The sequence below is a fragment of the Chiroxiphia lanceolata genome, chromosome 6 (assembly GCF_009829145.1).
Source record: "Chiroxiphia lanceolata isolate bChiLan1 chromosome 6, bChiLan1.pri, whole genome shotgun sequence".
Lineage (NCBI taxonomy): Eukaryota > Metazoa > Chordata > Aves > Passeriformes > Pipridae > Chiroxiphia > Chiroxiphia lanceolata.
In genome coordinates this window covers 5,427,912-5,450,476 of record NC_045642.1, presented here as the reverse complement: position 1 = coordinate 5,450,476, position 22,565 = coordinate 5,427,912, and the positions used below count along the sequence as shown (strand labels likewise).

The following is a 22,565-nucleotide window of genomic DNA, read 5'->3' as shown; positions in this document are numbered from 1 at the left end:
CATGCCACTCTCCCCCTATGAAAAGTTAACTTCTGCAAGTGGCTGGGATTCTGAATCTTCAGCACATCCCCTCAATGCTTCCTGTCTGCACTATCAGTTCTCATCCTTCCTGCGTTTGTCGGCTCCCGGAATCAGTTCTACCCTTCTAATCTGAGGACCCTCCGTCCCTGCCAGCCAAGCCTTGGGAGTTAATAATTACAAAGACTAATTACTTGTGGTGCTGCCTTGGAAAGCTGAAGATCTTTCCCCTCCTCCCAAAAGCTCCCTGAAGATAACAAAGGTTACAGCCAGCGACACAAACAGACACAAACGTCCCGAACACTCCGTTCCCAGACTTCAGAGCATGAGGTTGGCCTGTGCTGTCACCATGGATCCTGGCCATGAGGCAGGGCAGGGCTGCAGATGACAGGGACACCCAGGAGATGCTGGGACAGAGAAGTGCTCCCTATGTGGTATCCACAGCAGCATTCTGCAATGGATACATGGATCACCATGTCTGACTCACCAGCCTTTGGCCTTGGGTCTGGCAGTGAGGCAGAGGATGGGCAAACGGAGAGCAAGGCAGGAGCGTGTGAAGGCTCTGAGGGGATACGGCTGCCTGGAGGGAAGCCCTGGGCAATGGCAAGGTAAGATGTGATGGGAAACATGGGGAAGGATCGATCTGGAAAACATCCTCTTAGGGTGGCCTGCAGGGGCAGTTTTTGGTTGAGTGGAGACACTCACCAAAATTTCAGTGCTGTCAATTCAAAGGTGGGTGTGGGATCTGCTGTTGGGACTGGGGTAACAGCAGGAGTGGTTTGCCTGTTTTGTTTCCGGCCCTGTGCTCTCCTTGAATGCCAAGTTTAAAAATCCTGGACAATCAGTGGCCTTTCTTCCCCCAGCCAGGTTTCCCCCATCCTTTCAGCTTCCTGCATATTATCTCTGACTTCCTCAGTGTGTTGGGGTTTTGGGGCACAGTTTTGGTAGTGGGAGAGTTACAGGGGTGGCTTCTGTGAGAAGCTCCTAGAAGCTTACCTATGTCTGATGGAGCCATTCCCAGCTGGCTCAAGATGGACCTGCCACTGGCCAAGCCTGAGCCCATCAGTGACAGTGGGAGCACCTCTGGAACAATATATTTAAGAAGGGGGATAAAAGCTATTGCATGGGAGCAATTGCAGCCAGAGGTGGTTCCCGTGGAAGGATCCCACTCTGGATCAGCCTGTCCCTAAGGGACTGCACCCCGTGGAAGTGACCCACGCGGGAGCACTTCGTGAATAACTCATGTTGAAGTCCACGGAGGATTGTCTCCCCTGGGAGGGACCCCATGCTGGAGCAGGGGAAAAGAGTGACGAATCCTTCTGAGCAAGAAGGAGCAGGAGAGAGCTGACCGCAGCCCCGTGTGGAAGGAGGCAGAGGAAACCAGGCGCGAATCTGAGCCGGGGAAGAAGAGAAGGGCGGAGGAACGGCTGTTTAAGATTTAATTTTCGCTTCTCACTGCCCTGCACTGATGTGATCGGTAACAAACCACTCTAATTCCCGCGATTCCAGCCCGTTTTGCCCGTGCCGCCGTTCGCCGAGTGACCCTCCAGGGCCCCGGCGGGCTCAGGGCGCAGCCGCGCCGGCATCACGTGGGCGGTGGTGGGGCTGCGGCTCCTCCGGGATCCGCTCCGCTTCCAGCTCGGCTTCCACCGGGATCCGCTCCGGGAACGGCTCCCCTTCCTCCAGGAACCGCTCCGACTCTTCATCCGGCTGCGGCTCCTCCGGGAAGGACTCCGGCTGCGGCTCCGGCTTCTCCGGGCGCAGCTCCCGCTCCAGCTGCGGCTCCTCCGGGCATGGGGGGGGCGGCGGGCGCCCCTCCGCCGTGAGCAGCATCAGCATCAGGGACCCAGCGATGTTGCGGGGGTAGGTGCGGGGGGGATCGGGGGCTGAGGGGGGTGTCTGTGCCCCTCGGGCTTCCACGGGGTTTGGTGGTTTCGGTGCTCACACCTTGTGTCCCTGCAGCCCGGAGCCCCCCGGCTCCGCCAGCGCTCAGGGCGCTGCGGGTGTTTCGTAGGATTCATAGAATCCCAGAATGATTTGGGTTGGAAGGGATCTTAAAGACTGATCTAGTCTAAGCCCCTGTCATGGGCAGGGGCACCTTCCACTAGACCAGGTTGCTCCAAGCCCCGTCCAACCTGGCTTTGGACACTTCCAGAGATGGAGCAGCCACAGCTTCTCTGGGCAACCTGTGGAAAGAGTTGTGTGGAAGCCAACTAAGGAGATGGAATGAGGAGACGCCGTGCGGCACCAGCACCCCCAGACATAAGACACAACAGGGTCGTTGCTGAGGCAAAGACAAGAAACTGCAGTTGTGTGTTCTGCTATAACATAATAATATAATGAAACGAGACCAGATGCTTTGCCAAAGCTTTTGAGGGATGATACTGAGCAGCCACGGGCTCTGGACAGATGCCAGCCCGTGATGATGAACACGGTGCCAGTCAGGCATCTGTCCCAGCAAGATGGAAAAGTCGAGTCCTTCTCCCACACCCGCGGGTAAGAGTTTAACCTGGAGGGAGCCAGAGGCTTGCTTGTACGGGAAATAACCCTCTTGGATCAGCAGTGCAGGAAACATGTGGGGCCCGCTGGAAAAAGTGCAGATCTTGCACATTTTTTTTGCTTTTTCTACAGAAACCAACTTTAGAAGGTTGTGGGGTGTTGTGAATTTTTTTTTTCCTATTTAAGTTTGTACTTCTTGTGTCAGTGTGGGACTTACATAATATGATCCGTTTTTCCAAGAAAGACAGCTACCAGTCAGCAAGAGAGAGTGAGTGTATGTGGTGGTCTTTTGGTCTCTGTGGGCTGGATTTCAGAGCCCCACCTGGACAATGGAGATCCAGCACAGCCAAGGCTTCCATGAGGATTCTGTTTGCGCAGTGTGGAGAACGAGCTATTCTATCGCAGATGGTTTTTCAGGATATGTTTTTGGCATTACAGGGTGTGGGTGGGACTGTTTCATTCTTCCATATCCTCCAGTTTTCTTCTGTAGTGTGTGGAAATGTGCTGAAATATCTGTTTCCCAAGGCAGCTTTCATGTGAGAGTTTGAGAGTCATAAAGAAACAACATTGGTTTTTTCTTCCTGTGGGTTTGATTGACTGCATGAATAGTTTAGTGGACTGTTGAAATGCCCTTTTCTCTGCTGCTTCTTTATTACTTTTTTAGTAGCTGCTTGGTTCTGAATCTTGCTTTTCCTCTGTGCTCTGATTTTTGTGCTCTGTTCCCAGAAGCTGGAGGTGCTGGGACTGGCTGGGTCCCTTCTGCTCTGTTTCCTCTAATGCAGGAATACCTGGAGAGGTCTCTTTTCTGCAGTTTACCCTGTCTCATCCCAAAAGTCCAAAGCAGAGAGGACTTCCCCTGTGCCATCTGAGAACTGGTGTATGTGCTGGACAAACTTCTCTGCTTGGCATGATTCCCATGGCAAATCCATTGCAGAAAATTTAGTCTTATCACCAGGGTGAGCCTCTCTTTCTAGATCTCCTCAGGAAATGGTCGGTAAAACCAGGTGAAGTCAGTGGGACACTAGTTAATTTCTGCACTGTGATCGTATTTGTGGTGCTTTCACATGTACTTGCTTGACAGAGAGGTCAGCAAAATCTGATACCAACCTGATGTCCCCCTCCCCGAGTTCTGTTGCCCAGATGCCATCCAGTTGGCATGGCATGGCAGCAGGGATGATCCTGTTGTCATCCACCGTCTCGCAGATCCTGTGCTCTTTGTCTTCCAAGGGTTTAAAGAGTTCTGTATATGTGCTTTTCCACATGCTTTCTTGTGGTACCTGAGCTGATTTAGCTGGTACCTGCTGCTTCTTTCCCTCTTTGGAAAATGACTGTGGGCAGCTGTTGCTCATAGACAGAGTTGGAGTGGGCACAAACAGAGAGAAATCTGAGTAGAAAAGGTGGTGGGACACTGAGGCTGGGGGAAAAGGATGGTTGGGCCTCGTGGTTTGGCTGCTTTCTGTGTTTGAGGGAGAACAAGGCTATTTTTGAGGAGCACATGGCTGAGGAGATAAGCCCAGCCTGTGCTCTGTTGTGCAGTATTGGGCTGGAGTTGGATCAGAGGGAAGAGTATGTCCTGGCTGGAATGCAGGAGGAAGAGCAAGTTCAGGAGAGGAAAGCAGATTGGGAAAAGGGAAAAAGAGAAAGTGAACCAAACCAAAGGAGGTGGTGGCTTCTCTGAAGGAGAAGGCAGCGGGCAAGAAGCAGTAGGAGTGTGGGCAGAGGGCTTGGGCACCAGAGCTCAGCCAAGGCTTGTGACCCAGAGATAACGAGCAGCAGGTTAATCTGCAGGGCAGTGTGTGTGTCCTGCTGGGTGGCTGGGCATGATAGAAAACTTCCATGTGTGCAAGGCTTGGACACGCTCCCATTGCCTTCAAACGGCGAGCAACTACGTGAGGGCACTTTGATGCACAAAGAAAGGGAGATGCACACCCCAGGGTGACTGCAGTGCCCTGTCATGCAGGCACTGATGAGGTTTTCCTCTCCTAAAACCCCAGCAAAGCCAGCTAAATCCATCAGCCTCTCCAGCATCTGTGTTAATTTGGGAGTTGCACAAGCACTGCTGGGGAACAGTCTCCTGGGTGGCTCTTCTGGTTTCTTCTTTCCGGTACATCTCCACTTGCCAGCCACTGAAACTAAAAACAGGGCTTCAGCCCACTGGAAATGCACTGGTTTAGGCGGCTCTGTGGAGGCTTTTGGTGGGAAGTAGGGGAGGGCTGGATTGGCAGCAGAGGGGATTAGGGTCTGTACACTGGGAATGGGAGAACTGTGTTCCTTTTTTTTCCTACTTTCCTTCAGCTGGGGAAGCAGTGTCTGAACTTGGGTCTGCTGGGTGAGTACCAGGGTCCTAAACAAGGCAGCTGCAGTGTGTTTCTCTTGGAATCCAGGTGAGAACAGGATTCCTGGAACAGCTGTCTTTAGTTCTTCTGCTTTATCCTGAGTGTCCTCTCTTGGGACACACTGGTTGAGAAGTTTCTCTGTGCTGTCACCCCACAGCCAGGTCAGTTTTGAGGAAGAGAGCCAGAAGCAACCTGCTGTGGGGCACTGGAAGCCACTAATGCCATCCAAAGGCAACAAGGAGGAGCTGGAGACGGGATGCCAGGATGCTGGAGGTGTGGGTGAGACCCAGTCCACCGAGCAGCTCAACGTGTCGCGCCTGCGCAGCTCTTCGGTGGAGATCCGTGAAAAGGGGTCTGAGTTCCTGAAGGATGAGCTGCACAAAGCACAGAAGGTAAAGGGAGAATACCTGGGGATGGCAGCATGGATTGGAGCAGTAGGAGTTTTCCTAGAGGTGTTTTAGGAGTCTGGAGCAGGCAGAAGAGGAGAGAGACTGAGCTGAGGTGGCTATAAAGTGCTTTGGAGCAGGACATCAGTTGCTGGATGTGCCAATATCCAAATTAATCCTGGAAACCTACTGCAGGAAGCAGCTCAAGGCAGTGCTTAACTGGAAGCCTCCTTGCTGATGACAAATGAGCTATTCCTGAAATGAGCCTGAAAATCCTGCTACAACTTGTGGAGGGAGGGTGCCTTTGGCGCAGAGTTTAGTGACAGGAATCTGGGATCAGGGATCTGTGTCATGGTGGGGAGGAAGGGTTGTGATTGACAGGGCAGGGCATCAGCACTCCTGGGATCTGCTGTGGGATAATGTGTCCTCCATTTCCTCAACAGGAGCTGAAGCTGAAGGACAAAGAATGTGAGAGATTGTCAAAAGTCAGGGAACAACTGGAGCAGGAACTGGAGGAGTTAACAGCCAGCCTATTTGAGGTACCACCCTCTTCCTTTTCTTACCCTAAGCTTGCATCCAGCCCCTTTAAGACAGGCTTTCACTGAACTTCCAGCTGTCTCCTCCTACAGTTTCTTCCTTTCCCCTATTCTTTCCCACTTGGAGAAGCAGAGCTGGGCAGTGCTGCAGGCAGAGCCTCAGAACAGGCTCCTGGGGAGCATTTAACAGGTATTTCTTGCCCCTTCTGGCAGCTGTGGGGTGGCATAAAGAGCATAGTAGTTATGGTGACAAAACCAGATGTGGGGATGCCTGGAGCTGGAGCCAGGCACAGCTCCCTGTCCCTCTCCATGTCCCTCTCCATACCTGCTGGGCAGCTACTGTGGAATAGAGATGATTCCCTGGCTTGTCTCAGCCCTTGCTGGGGGTGGGAACAAGCTGGATGTCCTCACACATTCTGCTCCAATGAGTGTCCAGAAGGCCTGTCAGTTGTGGTGGTTTTTTGTTTTGGTTTGATTTTTTTTTTTGTAATGTGATTCTTGCCAAGGTCTATCCTGGCAAAATCCCATTTACCAGCAGCTCTTATGTTTGGATCTGTCTGGATAGTGAGGAAAGCCAGAGCCCATCTGTACCTTTGACACACAGGGATATGAGGGCCAAGAGAGCCCTTGAAATTTTGGCTGCCTGAGCTCAGGATGATCTTGGAGATAATAAAGCCAAGGGCTGTTCCCTTCCTTTGGTGGCCTTGGCCAGACTCTGCTTCCAGACAGCACTGCAGGGAGGACCCAGGTGGGATTCATCCCACTCCCCTCTTTCTGTGGGAGAGCCTTTTAAGCCAGTTTCTACCATTTGGCCCCCGCCTGAGCTCCATGTCCTGCTGTGTCCCAGCCATACCTGGAGCAGTGAGGACTGGCTGCTCCACAAGGGAAGTGGGAGCAAAGTGCAGTGACAACCCAGGCAGGAGCAGTGACCTCACCAAGATGTGGAGAAGCAGGTCTGGATCAGGATCAGTGTCACAGACAGCAGGGCAGGGGCAGAAATAGGTTTAGTGATCAACCAGCAGGGCTCAGTGACTGGGGTCAAGCCAGGAAGCCAAGCTGAGGGGAGGCTGGAGTCAGAGATGTTGGAATAGAGGCACCCACAGCCCCTGCCACAGCACCCATAGCAACACAGCTGAGTGTTCATGTTAAAGCCTCAGCTTTAAGCAACTCCCAAGGGCAAGGAAGGGCAGGCCTTTGCTTCTGACATTCTTCAAGCAGCCCCTATCAGTGAGAGAGATGACCTTGGACTAGTCAGCTAAATGCTTTAGTTTAGCTCATTACACTCCTTAGCAGGGGATGCACTCCAGGCTCTGGCACTGGGAGCGTTCTCCGGGAAATTCTGGGGAAAGACACTTCACAGCTTGCAGAACAAATCCCTTGGATGTGGCAGGGATGACTGTCCCCTTGCTTGCTTGCCTGGATCATGTGATCTGTGACCTGCCTTGGTGGCTTTGTGTAACAAGCAGACTAAATTCTCTCTGGTGCAGGAAGCCCACAAGATGGTGAGAGAAGCCAACACTAAACAGGCTGCAGCAGAGAAACAGCTGAGGGAGGCCCGGGGCAAGGTGAGAACTGCTCTCTAGGACTTGATTTTTGGGGTAGCCTGGTGGCATCACTGCCCAGACTGGCCGCAGTACTGCTTGTTGGCTGGAGGAGAGTAAAGTGCTTACATTTGCTCTTCTCCCTTTCCAGCAGACACTGGAAAGGGACTAGAGTGAGGGGAAAGAGGGATCCTTGCAGTCTGTTCCTGATTTAGCTCCTTTTTGGGAAATGGATGCCAGGGAAACCACAGGGAACTGATAAGCTGTTTAATTGTCACAGCTGTGGGAATGGATAGAGCAGGGACCTGGGGCATCGGAATTTCCTGGCAGGGCTGAATCACAACGTTGCTTAACTCAAGAGAGAAGTTTCTTTGGGGTTATTGGGTCTGAAAAGAGCCTGGGGCAAAATGTGCTGACTAAAGGGGCAGAGGAATGGGATCCCAAATAGTTGCTGTTTGTTTAAAATTCTGGGTGGTGCTGGGCACTGGGAGGGATGGGGAGAAGCTTCATGGCTGGGCTTGTAGCTGGTTCTCTGTGGCTTCAATATGTGATGGGATGCAGCAAACTTGAGTTCAGCAGGTGTTGACTCTACCTGGTCTCCTCAGATCGACATGCTGCAGGCAGAGGTGACAGCTCTGAAGACGCTGGTGATCACGTCCACACCTTCCTCCCCCAACCGGGAGCTGCACCCTCAGCTCCAGAGCCCTTCCAAAGCCGGCTTCAGGAAGGGCCATGGGCGAAACAAAAGCACCAGCAGTGCCATGGTCTCAGCTGCCAGACAGAATGTGTCTCCAGAGCCAGTCACTCGGGAGTGCAGAGAGGTGGGTGAGGACCACTCGCTGAATCAGCCTCAGAGCCACTGCTGGCACTGTGCTCAGGGGCTTCCTGGAGAAATCTGTGGTTTCAGTGTTGGAAGAAGCTGTTTGTGTGGTAACATGTCTTGTTCCCTAAATTTTTGCTGAGGCAGGCTGTGGTGGGTATTTCCTCTTTGGGAGGCGTGTTGGAGGCTGTGTCAGGACAACAGCAGTTGAGGGATCTCTGGGGGACATGGGCAGATCCAGGAGGTACCAGTGCTATGAGTTGCTGAGCAGAGCCAGTGGTTTTCTGCACCTTGGCAGATGAGTCCATAGCCTGTTCTGGCATGACATGGTGGTGGTTCTTCTTCCTACTCAGTTTGGCTTGGACACCAGGACACCTCCATCAGCTAGTAACGTCTCACTTGTCCTGTGTTCTTGGGCATGGCACTGTTCTCCCTCTTTGCAGAGTATATATTTAATTATATTTAATTCCTTCCTCACTGGAAGGAGCTGGGCAGAGAAGCATCCAAAGCATTGTGAATAACTTCCAAACAAGCCCTGTTTAATTAAGGTGATCCTTTGATAGCACCCCCCCAAACCTACTGTGACCACGAGTGTAACACTTCTTCCTGCTACCAGGATCTTTCCTTCTGGGAATTTCCCACTAGCCAGATGTGTACACAGCTGTCCTGGGGAGCAAAAAGGAGGCAGCTTATGGTACTTGGTCAGGAAGAATGAAAATGAGTGAGAATGTGGTGGGGGAATATGTCTCACTGGTGATTTTTTTGGGGCAGCTGCTGCCTTTATCATGAAGAATTGTTGAGGAAACACCAAGGACTTGTTTGTTTAAGATCTGGACCTGTCATTTCATCATGGAGGCAACTTCCACAGGGTGCAGATATCTTGGGGTCTAAAATCTCAGGGCTCAGCTTCCAAAGTGACTAATAATATTCTGTATCAAGGATGGAGTGGTTTCTTTGTCTCTCACATTCTTTAGTGGCCTATGTGAGAGGTGATAAAAGGGAATCTGGTGTTCAGAGGGTTGGTGCCCTATGAAAAAGATGTGTCCCATTCTAAATTGAGCCTAAAAATGGCAATATCTGTTCCCTTTTTGCACCCTAAGCTGAAATCTAAAGGTGTGACTTGTGTCCCTGTGATGCCTTGAGCAGCATGCTCAGTTCCTGGAGGACAGGACTTGAGCCTTTCTTCCTATCTCCTGTTTTACCTCACTTTTTTTACCTCCCTTCTTACCTGTCTCACTCTAAACCTTTTCCTTCACTGTCTGTCTCTCCCTCTGCCCTCCAAGTCTGGGTTCCCTGCTCTCCTCTCCTTGCTCCTTTGCATCCTCCCTGGGAAGGCCATCCACATCACCTATGAGCCAGGCTGGCAGGCCTTGGGAGCAGATGCTTCCTCCTCCTCCTCACGGCAGGTAACCAACCTTTCTGGGGATAGGTGGGACCCGGCTACCTCTCATGCTTCCAGCCTTTCAGTTCCAGCTCCCTTTTATGCTAACCTCCATTTTTTTTCCTTTTGTTTTGTTTTTCTCCATTTGTTTTTCCATCTTGTGGCTCTGAAGCTGTTCCTGGTCCCAGGTGAGCAGTCTCCATGGCACAGAGGGAGTGTGCTGGAATCCAGACTTTCCCAGCTGTGTTCACTCATGTGCTTTGTGTTGCTCAACAGGGTTTCTTTAGTTTTATTGTTTCCTGGGCTTGTAAGAGATGCCCTGTCAGTCAAATTGGTGGTTTGGCTAATGATCCATCTGGGATTTAAATGCCAGGTCCCAGAGTCTCCCATTGCCACTGTGCTTTGCCACTCAGCTGCTCTCATCATTCCTGACACGGGTTGAGTGGGAACTTGGTCTGTTCAGTGGTTGTGTGGTGGCTTTTCCTGCATCACGGATGCTGGAGCTGGAGGAAGATGGGATAGAGAGGTACCTGCAGGTTTCTGGCACAATAAGCCCAGGATGGCTGTGGCTCAGAACTGTTACAGAACTGCTGGTGGCTGGGAGATGAGAGGCAAGGAAGCTTCTCTCAGACACTTCCCTGGTGTCTGAGCCTCTCTAGATGCCAAAGGAGGTGTTTTGCAGTGCGGTTACCTGCATAGTAGCAGATACCTTCTGATATGAAATCTTTTCTTGTGACCACCCTGCCACTTCCCTTTCCTCTTGGACACTTGCTGCAGGTCGACTCCATCTTATTTGCCGAGTTCGAGGCCTGGAAGGAATCTCCAACTTTGGATAAATCCTGCTCCTTCCTGGACAGGATTTATCGAGAAGACATAGGACCTTGTCTGGACTTCACTAAGCAGGAGGTGAGTGCTGGAAAAGCAGCTCCAGAGGGTCACATTTGTGGAGGTGACCTCGGCACATTCGTAACCCCTCTCCCTTCTGTTTGCCACAGCTGTCGGAGCTGGTGCGAGTGGCTGTGGAGCAGAACACCCTCACCATCGAGCCAGTGGCTTCCCAGACGCTCCCTGTGGTGAGGGTGGCAGCAGAAGAGTGTGGTGGGCCGAAGTAAGGACCGTGTTTACCGTCTTTTGTCCCCTCCTTGCTGTTGGTCGGTTTGTCCCATGCTGTGGAGTTTGGCCAGGCCTCACTCAGTCACTGAGGTGAACAGTTCAAAGGGCTCAGCTGAGTGTTCTCCAGGCTTGTGAGCAGTTGGAATTTAGCTCTGCTCTGCCTGAGAAGAGGAATGAGCTTAGCTCAGCAGATGAGCTGTTGGCTGGTTTTTGGGATAACCTGTGAGGTGTTAGTGCCCTTGACTGGGGGGTGGGTTTTTTTCCCCCGCCTTGAGGCAGCAACTTGTTTGTGTTCTCTGAAGGTGTTTGTGCATAACCAGGGATGAAAGGGTTAAATTAGAGCTGCATTCTTGCATCTTGTGAGGTTTGAGCTCACCTTGCATCCTGACCTTGCTGGTGGGTTTGAGCCTAGGTCAGAAGAGATCTCCTTTTGCTGCACATCATCTTCCCCACCTGATGCTGTCACCTTGCCACCAGAATTGGGGCTGTGGCTGCTTCAGAGCTTGTGTGACTGTTTCTGCTGTGACAAACAGCTTGAGATCACCTCAAGGAAGAGGAGCACTAGCAGAAATGACATGGTATTCCAGATGAAGGAGGGGTTTTTATTCAGCTGATGAATTCAAGTTCCATCAGGGCTCCCTTTCTCTGTCCTTCCCTCCCTTACCTTCAAACAGAGCACCCCCTAAAGTGTCCCTGTGAGGGCAAACACAGGTTTCCTACCACGCTCCTGCATTTTCTGCCATCTCTAGGCAAATTGCTCCAAGAACAACCCATCCTGTCTTTATCCTTATCAGTTTCCTTTTGTGGTTTTTTTTTTGTCTTCACAGTGGGTTCCGGTCACAAATTGTAACGTAAGTGAAGCATTTATTGTTTAGCCAGTGATCAAAGATCTCTAATCCATTAACAAGTGACTAACTCAGTGCAATGTAGCAGCTTGGAGGCTCGAGCTGAACTGAGCTAACTCTTTAACCCTTTTTAATTTCCAGGCAGGATGGTGAGGAGTTTTGCTATTGGGAATAAAAAAAATCCCAAAGGAATTTGTTTACTTTTGTTTCCCAGGTGTAAAACACTGATTTTTGTGGCATTTTTGGTTACCTCTAAATATAGTTGTGACAGCTGTGGTTACACCGAGTCACCAAGAGTCTCTTTTTTCTATGTGCTCCAATGTTCAATTTTGTGACTTAAAAATATCTTGTTATTGGTCATCCTACACTTCCTGAGAATTTAATCTCCTTAAGTTGTGTTAATATTTGGTCAGTGATTGCTTCTCCTTGCATGTGGACTCCTACAGCCCATGCTTCCACTCTTGGCTAATATTTGCCTTGATAACAGTGGAAAACAAGCCCAGAGACACGCTCAGAATCTCCTTGAAACATCTGCTCCCATGTGTTGGCACCTTCCATGGCTCCCAGAGCATTTTTTTTGCAGCTGGGGAGTGATGTTGCTCTTTCCACATGCAGGAACTGAGCCTCTGAGGAATGTGGTGATAACTATGCAATAGTAAATTCTGCTTTACTGCTTAAAGTGAAGATGAAGGAAAGGTAACTGGCTGGTGATGGGAACCATAATAGAAGAAATAACAGAAAAAAAATGGCAGGAAAAGAGAGGCTGTTGACTGTTTTGAAAAGACTGTTTTTGTCACTCTGAGTGAAATCCTAAAATTGTGAAGCCAAGCTTCTTCCCTGTCTGCCCAAGAAGGGATTGGCTTGTCCTTAGGAATTGCAAGCCTCATTCAGAGCTGTGTGGCTTGTTTTGAGTTCTCAGCATGAGCAAATTCTGCTCTAATGCTGGATTTACCAGTTTTGAGGCCAGGTTTGATATCCAGCCAGCATGTTTGCATCCCAGCAGGAAAGCTGATACACCTGAGTCTTCCCTGGAATGTGGAGGAGATATGCAGGGACCAGATGACATTACACTCTGTTTTCTGTAGCTTTCTCTTGGGCTCTGTGCCAGGGAAAGGGTACAGCTTGGTGTATTTGGATATGGAATAATTCATGATTCCAGATATTTAACTCTCCTAACTTGCCACTTATGGAATCTTTTAGGAGCAAAAGGCTCTATCAGCCATGGGGGGTTTTTTTCATGCTGACTGACCCAGATCTGGCTTCTGAGCTCCCCCTTCCATCTCTTGAGATTCCTAAATTCCTGATCTCTGCTGTGCCACTGGATTGTTGAAGTGTTTTTTCCTTTCCCTGCAGGAAATGTGCTCTAAGTGGCCTCCCCAGGACCTGCAAGCACCGGATCATGCTGGGGGATTCTGGGAATTACTACTACATTTCACCTTCCTGCAGGGCCAGGGTGAGTCCTTTACCTTCCCAGCGTGCCTTGACCCTCCAAAATTGTTCCATACCCTGAGATGTAGGAGCTCTTGAGGGTCAGCCTTCAACTTAAGGAAGACCTGTGGGATTTGAGTTTGTTCCTGAGCTCAGGGTGGCTCTTGGTTTATAATTAGGGTGCAGATCCAGCCTTGCTTAATACTTTCAGACGGCCCTCAGTGTGTTCACTTTCCATGGTTTCATTCTGTGCAGGGCTTTGTTTTTTTGGCTTTATAATTATTTAATTCCCCTTTGTAAAATACAGTAATTTTCTGCTCTTTAAATGCTCTTACTGTTCCAGTCAGATCCATGACTCAGGTGGTTGTGAGAACAAGTTGTTCTTTCTGTGGAGGGAAGGGAAAAGGTGGATAATTTATTAATGTTGCTGTTGGGGCTTTGATTCAATGGAGCATTTTAGAAGTTTATTCTTTCCTGAGCTGCATATCACAAGAGCTGATCCTGAAAGTGACCATTTTGGATACAAAAAGTTGTTTTTTGTGCACAGACTTGACTCATTTGTGACACTTGCCCCAAAGCAATGTCTCAAATCTGCAGTAGATTGGAGTTGTTCCATGTTGTGTCTCATGGATAATGTAATGTCTAGGGATGGGATGGCAGATACCCAGATGGTTTTTTTTAATTTTATTTTTAACCAGCTTTCATCTTACCTGGTGATATGTGTGACTATTTCTCAGGTGCTGAACATTGAGCTCTGCTGCTGAGTGCAGGGTAGGCCTTTCGGCAGAGCAATTCTGGAGCTGATTCCTGATTTTTCTCTTTTCCTCTCTCTCTCAGATCACAGCAGTCTGCAACTTCTTCACATATATCCGCTATATCCAGCAGGGCTTGGTGAGGCAGGATGGTAAGAGCTGGTTGCAGTGGGATGCTTTCTGTGGAGGAATTAAGAGGTGCTATTCCAAATGACAGGAGTGGGGCCAGCTCAGTGTCCCCTCAACTCCCTTTGTCTTTGAGATGCAGTTAAATGACAAAAGAAAAAACATGAGGGAAGGAAGCAAAGCACCAGTTCCTGGGAGCTTTGCCCTGGGGTGGTGCTGATAAATGGTGACCTGATGGGCATGTCCTGCTTCCCTGACTTTGGGCAGGAGCCTGGCTAGGCTACACTGGGAGGTAGTGTCCAGCTGTGCCTTTCTTACTGATTTTTGGTTGTTTTTTCCCTTCTCTTCCCCACACCCTTTTACTTTGCAGTGGAGCTGATGTACTGGGAGGTCATGCGTCTCCGGAGGGAGATGTCCCTGGCCAAACTTGGATTTTATCCCAGTGAGATGTAAGCAGAGGCCTGAGCATGGAAGGAAACTGCTCCAGTATGAAGGGCTTTGTGAGTGCAGTGCCTGCCCTGCAATGGGCCTTTCTTCTTCCCCACCCTCTTTCTGCCTGAAGCTGACCAAGAAGCACAACTTCCACCTTCAGCTGTCCAACTGCTCCAACTGTGACTGGAATGCAGCTTCCACGCTGTCCCCTCAGAGCTGGGCTGGCCCTGGCTGCTCTGAGGTGGCCATCTGTAGACTTTGGAGTCTCTTATATGCAGTGTATATCCATTTTTTTTAAACTTTTGTTTTTATATGCAGTCTTCTTTGGCATTTTCTGAGGAGGACAGGAATTCTGGACCTTCCCTGTAAGCCAGTCTGTCAGGACAGATGCTGGCTGTCTGTCCCTGTGCCCCACTCGTTTTTTGGGGGTACTCCGAGGTCCTGCTGACCATACTCCCATAACAGCCCAGAAAATGCCAGCAGAGCACAATAATCTTACGGAGAGCCATGAACAGTTTGTTTCCAAGTACTTCCTTGTTCCTTTTAAAGGAGCCTGTGAGAGAAGCTTTCTGCCAACGGAGTCACAAGGAAGGAATTGTTCCTCTTTTTAGCTTGTTGTTTGACTCTGGGTTATCCAGGCTGGGGAATAGCTGGACCTGTGCGCCTGGGGCCTTCAGCAGAACAAAGGGAGCAGGAAAATTCCCTAACTCCCAGCTGGCTGCAGTCAGTGCAGGATGTTTTCTCCTGGACTAGAAAATCTGCTGCAGTTGTCACAGGCAGACCTTATCACAGACCCTGTGACAGTCCTTGGTGTAGGAGTCTTGGTAGAGCCTTGGTGTCTTGGTAGAGCCTTGGTGCTCTACCTCACCTACAAACATGCCCTGGAGCTGTTCCTCATCCTGAGGGAGCTTTGGGCAGTCCTGTTTGCATTGTTTAGGTAGAATCCATTGCCCAGGTTGGGTTCTTCATGTCCCAGAAGGAGCATGCTCAGGCTGGACAGTCCTGAAGCCCAGAGATTTCCTCCCTCCTATTACATTAGACCTAGAGATGCCCACTCCAGTGGGAATCCCAGCTTCTCCTGGGCTGCCATCCCCAGTGAGGGAATTGAGGCATCTTTGTGTGCACGTGAGGGGTGTGGCTGCGGTTCTGTATCCTCCACATTGTGCTGGGAGGGAGGGATCTCACTAAAGCTGTTGGAACACACAGGTCTGCCACAGACTCAGGTTTGTTAAAGCCGTGACAGTGGTTTGTAGCCAATTTAGCCTTTTTTTCAGTGTCTGTGGAGCAGCCACCACCCACCTTGGGGTTTCCATCTCTGACTGGTGCATCGCCCTGCCCAGCACCAGGTCACCATCCTCAGCTCCAGAACTTTCAGCCTCTGCCAAGGGATGCTACAGTAAGAACTCAGTTTTCTTCCACTAAAGACACAAACTGAGCTGCTGTGGTTTTGCCCAGAGGAGGGAGGAATAGACAGGGAAGGCAAAAGCTTTGGTTTCCCCAGCTGCAGATTTCAGCTCAGGTAAATTCTATCCTTGGAATTTCTCCTTTTATATGCTCCCCCTGACCTTTTGATCTCTCCATGTCTTCCTGTGCCATTGGCTGCTACATTGCACAGTATGTGGCTGCATTGCAGCGCTGGGAATGAGGTGATCTCTCAAGGTAGGAGATGTTTTGGTTTGTGGGAATTTTTTCTTCCCCTCAATGTCACATTGTAAAGCACTTTTGAGATGAAAGGAATTGGAGAAATGCCATGTGTGAAGTTGTCTTACATTTGAAATGAAGCAGAGAGAACAATTTGTAAAGGAAAATGAAGTCACTCCGTTAACTGCGGGATAGTTGCACCCTGCTCTTTAATAATGGAAAATAAACATTTGCTATTAACCTCTAAAAGTCTGGCTGGAGGTTGAGGGGTTGGGTTGGTTGGGGTGCTCAGTAGCCAAGAGAAAATGAAGTTTGGCTGATATTCTCTGAGCTTCTCTGGCCCCTGTGTCTTGGATTGAGTTTTAATGGTTTTTTTCATCAGTGTGTCCCTCCCATAGCTGGCTGCTCCCTGACTTCATGAGGGGAATAAGTGATAGTGTTTTCGTGCCAAATGGAAGGGGTTTTTTCCACAGGTGGATGAACATTTCTTCACAGAATCCCAGAATGGTTTGGGTTGGAAGGGACCTTAAAGCTTATCTTGTTCTAACCCCCTGCAGTGGGCAGGGACACCTTCCACTAGTTCAGGTTGCTCCAAGCCCAGTCCAGCCTGGTCTTGAAGATTTCCAGGGATGGGGCATCCTCAGAGAGCCTGTTCCAGTGCCTCACTGCCCTCACAGGGAAGTAACACTTATGACAGGACAGGTCCCTGTTTTTCGTGAGGGAAGCTGAGGTTTCTCCTGCTCAATTTGCTGGCTTGGAGCATTGCACGGGATATGTTGCTGTCCTGAAGGCTGGTTAATTCAAGGATCTTTCTTCCTCTGTCCTTGCAGGGCCAAGCAGTCTCTTGCTTTTCCTAACGTCAGGTAGAGATTTTAGGCCACTCTGGTTTCTCTAAAATCACTTGCTCTCCTCCTGTGTTCAGCTCTGGACATTAACATGGAAGATCTCATCATCATCTCTTGGGGATGACAGTGGAAGGAAAAATCAAAACATCAAAGACCTTTGGGAAAGCAAGCTGAGGTACAGCCAGAGCAGAAAACGGGATTAGACCCCATGGAATAGTGGTTCTGGGATCTGGATCTGCTTTTTACTGTAAACTTGCATGAGGAGTGGTCAGGCCTTGGCTGTTTTTTTCTGCTTGGATGCACCCTGAGATCCCATTGCTGGTGGTTGCTGTGCCAGCCAGAAGCATCACCATGACCTTCACATGATGGGAAAGGCAGGAACTGGGGTCCTTTGTCCTCCCTACTCGGAGTGCCCTGACACACTCCAAGCTCAGCCCCTAAATCTCCCTGTCACCCTTTTCCCTTCACATTCCTGTGTAAACATGGGCATTGCCTCCCTCTGATGGGATGAGCTGACCTCATGCTGCTCTCGGATTTCCCTGGTCAGTGAGGGTGTGTGAGGTCTGTACTGGCTGGATTCACACTCCCACGATGGCATTTGAGGAGGGCACTGGAGGCAGTTCAGTGCCCAACAAATGCCCAGAAGGAGGGGCTGCCACATCTGGAGAACCCTAACAGGTCCGAGGGAGAGCAGTCTCCAGAAAGAGATATAATTTTAAATTCAGAAGTAATACAAGAATCTGGTGATGCAGCGCGGTCAGGCAGCCACGAGAGGGCACAGACAGCCCAGGCAGGACTGTCCTCCCTCCTGATCCTCCCTCCCTGTGGGAACGGAGCATTTCCAGACCCCTCCTGGCTTCTGCCTCCGTGAAGACCTCACACCTGCTGACCTGTCCCCTGCAGCCCCTTGGCAGGGAAACAGCTTCCCTGTGCTGCTGGAAATGGGAGTTGGTGTTAGATGGGTGTAAGTCTGTGATGTGGGAAGGAAGGATTTGGATTTCTTGAAGGGGAATGTTGCAAAGCCACGAGGGTGGCCAGGTGACAGACTGGAAATGTTTGGCTGGTCTTTAGGTGTAGTGTCAGCAGGGATTGCTGTCAGAAACTTTCCTGTAGCTGGAGCTGAAGGACAACAAGCAAAACTATCAAAGAGGATTTAGTTTTCATTCCCCTCTCCCTTCTAAATCCTTTTTCCCTGTCATAAAGTGAGAGTTTGGGAGAGAAAATGGATGTTTGCTCTCTCTGATGGAGGTTAGTGTTGTGCACAGAGAGGTGCTTTTAAGTATTTAGATGTTAATACATGCACAAGAGGAGAATTTAGGGGACTTGGTATGGCAAGAAGAGAGAAAGCAGGATAAGGGACCTTGAGAATTGGTTACTCCTGGAAATTCCCTGTGTGTGCTAGTCCTGTCTTTTCCCCTACCTGCAGAGTTCCTCCAGGTTTGCTCAAGGCTGTAAATCAGGCTTTGCTCAGTGGTCAGGCTGTCCCCACATGCTCTCAGAGCTGTGTGTTTCCAGGAACCAACAAATGAAAGAGTTTTTTTTTTTGTTTGCTTGCTTGCTCCAGGTGCAATCAAGAAAAGCAGGAGAAGATAAGCAGCTGGCCTCAAAAAAGTCAGATGTTTCAAAGCTTCCCGCAGGATGAATCTATCAAAGCAACAGGAATTATTGCAGAATAGGCAGCACTGTGTCAGCCATGGGGAAATTCCAGGCATTCAGGGAGTGTGGCCCTGCCAGGAAAAGTCAAATCTGGCTGCACTTTCAATGTGCACGTGGCACTGAGGGCTGGTCAACTCTGCCAAGGCAACACATTCCCAACAGGAGCAATCCCTGTGGTGGCACTGGTGCTGAGAGCCAACGGGTCGGGTTTGCTATTTATCACGTCAATATTCCCATGTTTGTACGAGGGTTATTGGGCTGAGCTGGAAGGTTGACTTGAGTCAGGCTGTGGAGGCAGATGGACTTTGTGCTGATTTATAGAAGACTCAGAGAATTGCCAGAACAGGCCCCCAGTGGGGTAATTCCCTGCTTTGCCCTGAATTTGCAGAGGATAAACTGCAATGGTGAGATGACAGGTGTGTGGTGCGCAACCCAAAGATGAGAGAAGTGAGAATTTTACCTTGTTTGGGGGTGGATTAGAAGGAAAAGGGAGCATAGAGACAATGAGACCAGGACTAGTTGTGGGCTGGATGTGAAGGGAGAAATGGATTATAGAATGGCCTTAAGTTGAATAGATTAGATTTTAGATTTAGATAGATAATAGATTTACATTAGATATTAGTTAAAAATTTTTCCCTGTGAGAGGGAGGAGGCCCTGGCACAGGTTGCCCAGAGAAGCTGTGGCTGCCCCATCCCTGGAAGTGTTCAAGGACAGCTTGGACAGGGCTTGAAACAACCTGGTCTAGTGGAAGGTGTTCCTGCCCATGGCAGAGAGTTGGAACTAGAAGATTTTTAAGGTCCCTTCCAACCCAAACCATCCTGTGATTCTCTGATAAATCTGAGCTCACAGTGGTGCCTTGGCTCAGGAGATGTGACAGCACTACCTCAGATGATGAAGCAGAGAGACAGCAGAGAAAGTTTGGGAAGGAAAAGGTAATCCTTAACTTTCTTTTGCCTTAAACTTGAATTGATTCCCCTTGTAGGAGAAGATGTCAGCTACAAGGGAAAAGCTGAATCACTGGTACAAATGTCGTTACTTACAAGTAACATCAGTGACAGAAAAGGAATTCACAGCCATTCATGCAGGAGTAGTAAGTCCCAAAACAGCTCCCTGTGGGACTGTCTCAGAGAGGGGAGCTGTGAAAAGGAAGCTATGCAGTGAAAACTCCAGCACTCATTCCTGTGCTACTTACAGAGCTTTTAGTGGGGTTCACGTGGGCACACAGAACCCCAGGCACTTTTTAACCAAAGACTTTGTTCATGTTTCTAATTTCTGCTTCCACTCCAGTTCTGGGACTGCAGGCTTTCCTCTGGCAGATGTAGATGGGATCTTGGCTCAAGGACAGCTCTCTGCCCTTAATTCCCCTGGCTCATTGGGCTAATTCTGCTCTGTTAATCACCTTAGAGTCAATTTAAGATGCTTCCTGATGACGGAATGTTGGTCACGACTGAGAGGCACCTTTGCTCTTTCTGCATCAGCAGCTGAGGCTGGAAGATGTGACTCCCCTGTTGCCCTTGGTGATCTTCTTCTTTGTCAGGCCATCAATGCCAGTTGGCAAAAGCCACAAAGAGGGAATGAAGCACTAATCCAACTTTCAGTCAAACTGAAGGCAGTGACAAATATTGTGTTGGGGGGAATTGGAGCATTGGGAATTGTCTAATGGTCCCATGATGCTTTTGGTCAGGGGAAGTGTTGCATCCACCCAAAAGTCTTGGCAGCTCTGGCTCCCATTAGTCCTAAAGCTTCTTCTACACAGGAACCTTAACAGAGGAAATATGAGTTCCAAATCTTGTTCATCTAGGACTGAAATTATGTGTGTGTGTGTGGAGAAGACCTTATGTGTAGTGTTTGAGGATGTCAGGCTGGTCAGTGCCTGACCCAACTGAGTTTTGAAAGCCCAGAAATCATTTTGATGTCATCAGCTGTGGTGTCACTATTTCCTCTTCATCATGCTGGTTTTAAAAGCCTGGATTTACACATTCAAAACGCACAAATGTCTTAAACCCTCTTACTGCAGCACATGGGACTCATCCCTGTCTTAACACTGCCACATCCAGGAGAACCTCTCTGAAACTCGAGTCCATTTACCACATATTTCAATAGAGACCTTGAAGATTGCCCCTCTCTGTTAGGAAACATTGCAGAAAAGAAATTGCTTCTTAATCTCTATCTTCTGTTTTGTGCATGATTCCTTTGCTCATCACAGAACAGAGCAGACTCAACATCTCTTCGCTTTTTATTTATTTTATTTTATTTTCAGTTATGCAGACAGAAATTATCACAGTCGTGGAGTGGTTTGATTTGGAAGAGGCTTTTAAAGCTTATCCAGTCCCTGACTTGCCCAGAATCTCCTGCTGCAACATTCAAGCCCAGACACTTTGTTATTATTGAGTTGTTGAGTTTTTGCAGGATGTGAAAGGAGTCATGATGCTGGAATGCTGCCGGAACACTGGATTCATGATGCCTTGCCCTCTAGTGCTGTTGGATTGCATTTCAGTTGCATACTTTCACCAAATCAGGTGCTTAATTTTAGCATTTGGTGAGCTCCAGCATGATGGGGAGACAAGAATGAGCATGGGTTGGAATTGGAATTGGCAGCAGCACTTTGATTTAGGTTCACACTTTATTTATTTGCCTCTCCCCTGGATGATGGTGAAGCACAGGTTGTGCTGCTTTGGTCCATCTGGGATTATGAGTGTGGCCTGAAGGTTTTATAGACTTGCAAAGGGTGGTAATTTCAACTCAGAATGATTTACCTGCAGATGCTCATTGGGCCAGGCAGGAGCAACTGGCTCCAGTCAGAAACCAGCAGCATCTTCTGCAGCTCAGGACCCAAGTTTTCAGGTTTTATCAGGCACCTTGTAAGCAACAAGGGAATAAAACACACGGAAGAAGAGCAGTATGGTTCCTGTGTTTTATATAAAACCATTTGCTGCTTAATGAAACAGATCTGAGGCCAAGATAATTAAGGCCAATGAAATTAATCAGGCAAATGAACCAGACACACCCATTTGAAGGAGGATGGGTGCAATCACAGGCAATTAAGGTGATTAATCCTCTCATTGTCATTCACACATCCAGCACCTGGATGTAGTTGTGTGGTTATCTAACTGTGCTCAGAAGGGTGCTGCAGGCGAAGGTGGCGCTTCCAGGGGAGGATTCTTCTCCTTGACCTTCTCCCACTCCTTTCTTGGATTTCTGCTGAGCTTCCCTTGACCTGAGTGGCCTGAGCTTGACTTTCAAACTTCAGTTGTGGGTAGAAGAGCTCTGATACAGGATATTTAAGAAAACATCATCACTTACCCCAGTGGAAATTTGCACCCACCAACCTCTGGGGGGGTTAGATAACACTTTTATTTATATTTTACATAAGGGTTGCCATGGGGGCATAATTCATCTCCTGGCTTGCTTTTGAATTCTAGAATCCTAGATTATTCCCTTCATCGTATTTATAACATAGTTTTCAAATGGATAATGAGTCTGTGTGGAAATGTGAATGGAATATTTGCCTTCACCTATACCCTGTTCTGTAGAATCTGCAGCCAACCAGGACAGAGGGATGGTGTAAGCAGGACCCAGTATGGAAGTGTTTCTATATGATATTTGAGGAATTCAGACTAATTTTTCAAGCTGCCCAATAAAATATATGATAATATGCTGTAACCCAGCACAAATGCTGAATGAGGCTCAACGTGTCATTTGAACAGAATTTGAAGAACCTGTTGCAAAAAGGGAGCTTATGGATGTGGCTGCCCCATCCCTGCAAGTGTCCAAGGTCAAGCAGGAGAAACCTGGTCTAGGGGAAGGTGTCCCTGCCTATGGCAGGGGGCGGAATGAGATGGACATTAAAGCTCCTTTCCAACCCAAACCATTTTGGGATTCTGTGTAACAAGGTACCTTCTTGCACCATCTGGGTAAAAACTGCATGTCTGAGCACCATAAACATGTTTCTTACCATGCTGATACCAAGGTATGTTGTGAAACAATTTCCTGAGACATCTGGAATTGGGCCACTGCAGAGTTAGTAAAACATTTTTTTTAAACAATATTGTTAATGACCTTCAAGGTCATCAAGTCCAACTTAGGCGCATTTTATGTTGATTTCCTGCTTTAGATTCCTGACTATCCCTGTGCTAATTGCAAAGGAGGGAGTTGAAAAGGTTTAATTTCAAGTAACCTGTGGAAGTTTTAGTCTTTCACAGCTTAAAA

At 49.0% G+C, this 22,565-nt stretch overlaps 1 protein-coding gene across 5 annotated transcripts; it reads left to right on the top strand.

Moving 5' to 3' along the window:
• The first annotated feature begins 251 nt into the window (after window positions 1-251).
• RAB3IL1 (RAB3A interacting protein like 1) lies at window positions 252-16,103 on the top strand. Of its 5 annotated transcripts, XM_032692388.1 has the most exons (12): window positions 354-626; window positions 5,011-5,245; window positions 5,683-5,778; window positions 7,263-7,340; window positions 7,922-8,137; window positions 9,420-9,542; window positions 10,295-10,423; window positions 10,513-10,625; window positions 11,458-11,481; window positions 12,829-12,928; window positions 13,741-13,807; window positions 14,152-16,103. In XM_032692388.1, the coding sequence occupies exons 1-12, from the start codon at window positions 403-405 to the stop codon at window positions 14,232-14,234; spliced, it is 1,488 nt and encodes a 495-aa protein (XP_032548279.1). In that variant the 5' UTR covers window positions 354-402; the 3' UTR covers window positions 14,235-16,103. The 5 variants fall into 5 exon arrangements, 4 of the variants coding, with proteins under 4 accessions (XP_032548282.1, XP_032548279.1, XP_032548281.1 ...); XM_032692391.1 differs by lacking the exon at window positions 9,420-9,542 and having other exon boundaries at window positions 252-626; XM_032692390.1 differs by lacking the exon at window positions 11,458-11,481.
• Window positions 16,104-22,565: the final 6,462 nt, after the last annotated feature.

Coding starts and splice junctions, on each gene's coding strand:
- RAB3IL1 (XM_032692388.1), top strand. CDS start 403: ATGACAGGGACACCCAGGAGATGCTGGGACAGAGAAGTGCTCCCTATG. Junction 5,779..7,262: donor TAACAGCCAGCCTATTTGAG/GTACCACCCTCT, acceptor TCTCTGGTGCAG/GAAGCCCACAAGATGGTGAG. Junction 10,626..11,457: donor GAAGAGTGTGGTGGGCCGAA/GTAAGGACCGTG, acceptor TTGTCTTCACAG/TGGGTTCCGGTCACAAATTG.